At 32.2% G+C, this 6,706-nt stretch overlaps 1 protein-coding gene across 1 annotated transcript; it reads left to right on the top strand.

Annotated features, from left to right (window-relative positions):
• Positions 1-290: 290 nt before the first annotated feature.
• LOC131937681 (uncharacterized) lies at positions 291-1,091 on the top strand. Its single transcript, XM_059295286.1, has one exon. It carries the CDS (start codon positions 291-293, stop codon positions 1,089-1,091), a length of 801 nt encoding a protein of 266 aa, XP_059151269.1.
• Positions 1,092-6,706: the final 5,615 nt, after the last annotated feature.

Raw genomic sequence — 6,706 nt, 5'->3', positions numbered from 1 at the left:
TTTAAATTGACAACATCTTAAAGTTGTTTAAAATAACGTATTGAGGCAAACTAATTTTAAATTTTGAGAATTCATGTATTTTAGATATTTAACTAGAGACTGAAACTGCATTTAAAAAAAAGAAAGCAAAATACTGTTCAAAAATCCCAATTCTATTTTGTTTAACTTGAAATTAATTAACCTAATATAAATGTATACGATTGAAACAATATAATTTATAGTGCGTGGCTAATGTTTTAAATTGTTTCCTTTTGCTTCAAATAATTGTTTATATTCATAACACAATAAGAATGTTTCAAGACACTTACTCTGGACTTATCAACCCTGACGTGCTTAATATTTTCCTCGCCATCAGCCTCGTGTTAGAGAGTCTCCTCAGCATCGTTGGTGTAGCCGGCAACATCATCAGCATCGTCGTCTTCAGCCAGCAGGGCTACAGGGAGACAACCAACATTTCCCTCACGGCTTTAGCGCTGAGCGACATAGGTGCCATCCTCACACTACAGACATATAGTATCATGAGCAACCCGTTTATGTTGAACGCTGACGTGAACTTTGACCCCGTGGATTTTACGTTAAACTATATTGGGTGGATTAAATCCCCGAATACCAACACAACTTTTCTTGGAATCATCTTTCGGCAGAATCGAGATGCTATTTTTGCGATATCGTATTTTATAACAGATCTAGCGGTTCCGTATTTTACATTTGCTATAATTATAGTGTGCACATCTTTTACAGTGACGTCGCTTATCACGTCATCGTCTTGGAGAAAATCTCTAGCAGGCGCGGCGTCAGACGTTAAGAGTAGAAGATACAGAAAGGAGAGGAAATTAATCCCCATGTTATCGGTAATTTCCGTGGTATTTATAGTGTGTCAGATTCCACAGTCTGTCCTATTGACTGTGACTACTGTTATTCGCAAGTTGACCATACGTGGGAAGTACTTTGATATATCTTCATGCTGTTACATTGTGATTGTCTTCATGGAGAACATCAACTCAGCCGTCAACCCGTTGGTGTATTACAAGATGAGTAAAAAATACAGGGACACCTGTCGGAAGCTCTTTAGAAAATATTTGTTTCATTGAATATAAATGTTTACTTCAGAAGTAAATAATTACGCGTGTACTTCAAAATTGTGTTCGAATGTTTTTATTTTTTTTTATTTTACGTTCTAACTAATGTGTATTCTAATAAACTGAACTCATTTTCAATGAAAGCTTATTCATTAAGGTTAGGTTAGGTTTGACTCTCGCCCCTCCTGGGACATAGGCCGCTGACATAAGCTTTCCAGGCGCGTCTTTCCTGGGCTAGTCTCTCCAACTGTCCCCAGGTGTATCCAGTCTTCTTGGTGTCTTCTTCCAGGTCACGTCTCCAGGTCTTTCTTGGTCTGCCACTCCTCCACCTGCCGTGTAAGCTTATCCACTTGTTATTTTTGTTATTTTTGTTTATATACGTGTAATATGGTTTACTCAAAATTGGGCTATTTACAGCGGGGGACGGGTGGGGTGGTGGGGAGTAGGTACACTGTTGGGGCCTCTAGCCAATAATGGATGTTTGCTAAATGGTTGCAATGGATTTCTCAACAAATTACTTTAAAATATTCATTAAAACACCAGAAAATAACAGAATAAGAGAGTAAAAATTTTAATAAATATTTTTTTTTAATTACCTAATAAAAACGTTTTAAATGCAAGCTTTTAATTAATAAAGCACTAAAAAATAAAAAAGAAAGTATATCTTCCAGAGTCTGAATACACAATTTCTCAGCCTTCTACACAAAATCTTGACCAAATGCTGACTAAATCGACTCGCTAGGTTCTTTATTCAGCTGTCTAATCCCAAATTCATCTCAAATGCTATATAAAACAGAAAAAGAAAGACACATATTATAAACCGTTTTACAATCCTTATCAACTATATTTCTCTCAATAAATTTCGAACCAGCCAAAAAATACAGCCATGAAAAACCAATCACCGCATGAACAAAAATAATTTCTTCAGTGCATTCTTTGAGCAGCCAGACAACATGTGGTCAATACATGGTCAAGTGGTTAGGTCATTAGCCTCGGCTACCAAGTCTTTTTTTCTTCTACAGAGCCCCTTTTCGTGGTTAATATTTTACTGTGTTTCATTTATAATATATACATATATATATATAAATATATATATATATATATATATATATATATATATATATATATATATATATATATATATATATATATATATATAATATTTAAAAAAAAACATTGTTCCTTTATTAAACAGCCAACGGGTGTTTAGCAATATAAATTATTTATTAAATTATTTTAAACACTGAGTCATCTGTCACTGCGTTTGAGTTTTCTTTTGTGTTTGTGTTTGAGTTTGTGTTGGTGCTTGCCTTTGCGTTGTATTTGCGTTTGTGTTTTGTTTTGTGTTTTTATTTACGTGTTTCGTTTGCTTTTTAATTTTGTGTTTTTTTACGTTGCGTTTGTATTTGCATTGTGTTTGAGTTTGCATTTTTTTTAAGTTTGTGTTGTGTTTAAGTTGTCGTTTTGCTTTGTGTTTGTGTTTTCGTTGTGTTTGAATTTTTATTTGCGTCTTGTTTGTGTTTGCGGTTGTGTTTGAGTTTTCTTTTTTGTTGCTTTTTTTTAGTTGTTTTGTACTGTTCCGTAGTTGTTACGTTTAAATAGATTCAATACGGATGAGCACGGGTAAGCAGTTACTTTTTTATGTACCGGCCGTACATTTTTCAGAAAACTCTACTCTGCCCCTACTCTACTCTGCCCCTTAACGCCGGATTTCTCAAATACGATTTTAGTATATGCGCATAGGTGTATTTATCCTACTGCTTCTGGTCGTTGTGTATTGGGTACACCCAGACGGTTGTATCGGTACCAATGATCACGTAGTCAAGTCGAAATATATGACGTCACACTCTCTTGACTCACGCACGTCGTAATTTACTACAAAAAATACTTACATCTGTATTATTTGTATTCACTCTTTTATGTTTATTAACAATGTAAATCACATATTATAATAATTTAGGAACTTATCATCAAATAATGGTTTGTCGCGTTTACGCGACATCCAGCAACAAAACATAAAATTATACTCGGGTGCCAAGCAGGTATAGCAAATTATGATGCCTCGCCAAGCTGTCATTTCTTCAAGTATGATTATAATTAAGTAAAGGATTTACAACAAAGTCTTCGCCTATATATAAAATACACTTTAGAACGTTACAATTCATACGGTAGATGAAGAAAAGTTCACCTGTTTCATTGATTTTGGCATTTAAATTTTAAATAGAGCGATGCTGAAATAATGTGGACATATAATGAATTTAGTATTGTAAAATTCGGGGAGAACATAAAAAAAAATATACAACAGGATGTGAGGTTGTGGACCACTATCCTGGATACCACCAAAGAAAGGTCTTCACAACGACCTTGACAATAATAACTCTGATCATAGACCTAAATCTCGTAATAAATACAGTAATGTTGAATAATTAAAAAAAAACTACCCATTGCAGTGTTATTGAATACCTACGTCAGTGGCATTATACTGAAATTTAGTACCGACAGCAGTGTTATTGAGTACCCACATATTCAGCACTGAGTACCAACATCAGTGAAGCTGAGCAACGACAGACTCTGCACTAAGTACCCACATTAGTCATACTGAATACCAACTGCTAAGGCTGAGTACCTAGAGCAATGTTATCGATTTCATGAATCTATACTTATTGTTTTCATGAATTTTACAAGTGAGTCTACATCTCTTTACATGTCCATATGTTTAATTTGTGATATTCTATTGTTTTTGTGTGGATATTTAGAAAAACACAACTCAGTAAAAATAGTAAAATGACCCGGAATAAAAAAAAATATTTAAATTATTATTTGGGCCGTGCCTGATGTCACGAATTCGCCACATACCTTAATTAGCATAAAAATAAGTCCAAATTTAAAAACAATTCAATGTGAGTATGATGAGAGAAAATCAACTAAAATAATCAACAAGAACAACAAACACAAATTAAAAATATGAAAGATAGTTATTGAATTGAAAACTGTATAAATGTTCTCCTACCAGTGAATTAAAATATATACGGGCAACACAAATAAAAAAAAGAGAATGAAAAAAAAGTGTAAAAATAGGGAATATCAATAGCTAGAAAATGGAGAATGGTGTGTTACTTTTATTTGATTATTAAATGAGAAGTGAAATAATTATATTTATTTTCTGTGTCTTATGTTTAAAATACTAATAATAAAAATGTCAGGTTTGATTAGAAAACCGTCAGCAGTACTAAATTCTAAATGTTGTTGCTTGTGAAGGTAATGTTTAATAAGACTTGAACGCACTGTGGTCATTTTATTTTACAAGCTTTTAACTTAGGTTATTCTTCGTTCGTCTCTTCTTTTTACCTGCTTTTTTTTAACCCTTTATCTACTGACGGTACTTATAAGTACCACTTAAATTAAGCGCCTGTATTATTTTTAATTTAAGACGAAGGTAGGTGGAGGGAACTATGTTTTATGAAAATTACTGGTGTGGCGCCATTTTCAATCTCTACCTGTATCGGTAGTTCACAATTGTTCTGTACATATATCACATGTATTCCTGATTTCCCCTTGTTTTACCTTATTCTTCACGTTTTCAAAACCGAGTATTTTTTATCGGCATCTTCAATAGTCAGGCAAATGCGTTTAACTTCTAGTTATACAATTTTTATCAAATTGTCTTTGTAATAGATCGATGTTTACAATTGGACTTATAAGTACCGTCAGGGCACACGGACATTTTTTTAGGATTTCTTGGAAATTGCTGATTTTCGATGTGGAGTGACATAAATATTATTTTGATAATTAATTATCGAAATGTACTTAAAAATATATATTTATGCATTTATAAGAAGGTTAGCAAAGGGTTTTCCTCAGAAATATTGTAATTAATTGCAGATTTCTAGTACTAAAAGAATAACAAGAATAGCGGTGGCAGTTGCAGGCACGTTTACTAGGTTTAGTATGCGTTATTTGTATACCAAAGTCTAGTTCTAGAAGTAAGATTTGTAAGTTATATTTGTTGCAAAAAACTGTCTGGCATACAATAGCTAGCGTGTACGTAATGTATGCATGTAGACAAGTAATAGTCCAAACATCTGCATGCAGTATAGATCGTTTTGTAATTTTGAATCAGTAAACACAAAACAGTAGTCCACTACGGCTATTCCAAACACATTGAGCTCACTTCTATTTATGAACTTTACACTGTAGTTTAGACTTGTCATAACATTCTAGTAGGCTACAATTATATTAGTATTACTTGTAGTAGTGTACTGAATGACTAGGATTTCGTTTTCAAAATATTTGTTTATGCGGCTCATTGTAATGGCTATTGGAAGCCTTCAGCAAAAGCAGGTTGTCACAACAGAAAGACGACAGACAAGAATTCTCATGAATGAGGAATGAGGGAGCATGACATGTCGACATCTTTTGCTGTGTTTGAGGTCTAAGATGTGTTCCGATAGAAAATCCAGTAAAATCGTACTCAAAATATACTTTTGTGCTCGGTTTATGTGTAAAAATTACAAAAAATGACTGTTATAATGATTGACATTTAATAAGTTGTATCGTTTTTTACTGTTTTGTAAATTTTTTTAATTTTTGGAAAAAATGTCCTACATTCCTGACGGTACTTATAAGTACCAGTACATGTTTGGGCCCTTAAAAATTATGAAACAAAATTTCCTTCGACATATGCTTTAAATGTGCCAAAAGCAATATGATAACACATTGTTTAAGAAAAAATGTCATTCGGAACCTAATTCCGTAAATAAAGGGTTAAACTTGCTTCATCCGTCTGCCTGTCTTTCTGTCGTTATAGATGAAACTGATGAGAGAAATTGTGAGTGTTTTCAAAAGACCAATTCCTTTCAAATTTGACACGTGTGTCAAGAACGGGTGACAATGCATTGTGACATTTAAATTAATTAGATGCATAATGTCGTATCCAGTCTATTACGCACTTGCATATGCGCGTTATTATCTTCGTTAGGTGCACAAAAATTTTTAGTCATGAACTCTGCTGTATTGTAAATATTGAATGCACTAAAACGGAGAAAGTAAATGCTTTTCTTTAAACATTTAATAATAAATTATTATTGAAATAACTGTAAAGAAAAGGATCGGTGCCAAATAGATTATATAGTTACCATCGTTATTAAAAAAGTATTTGTTATTATATATTTATAGAAAATCTTTCATAGCCTCCTTTTTAGTGCATTATTAAATAAATTTTTTTAGTAAAGTGTTTTGTATGCATTAAAAAAAAATATAGTTATTTTTCTCACTAAGCTTCTGTGATTTCCACTAAACTTTCTCGTAAATCACATGTATTTGAAGCTATAATGGAATCGCATGGAAAAATAGAATCTCGCACCAAATAAATGAAAACAATCTGTGTATAAAAGAGCGGAAATTTCTAAAAGGTTAATTTCACATCTAATTATGTAACATTGTATATCACAAAAAATCACGTATATATATATATATATATATATATATATATATATATATATATATATATATATATATATATATATATATATATATATATATATATATATATATATATATATATTTACTAGCAAACTAAAATCTTTACATGACTATTTTCAAATGTTTACCATTTCTATTTAGGATGC

This window comes from Physella acuta, unplaced genomic scaffold, assembly GCF_028476545.2.
Source record: "Physella acuta isolate Inbredline_101_S28 unplaced genomic scaffold, ASM2847654v3 ptg000218l, whole genome shotgun sequence".
NCBI lineage: Eukaryota > Metazoa > Mollusca > Gastropoda > Physidae > Physella > Physella acuta.
This window is presented reverse-complemented; position numbering and strand designations above follow the sequence as displayed.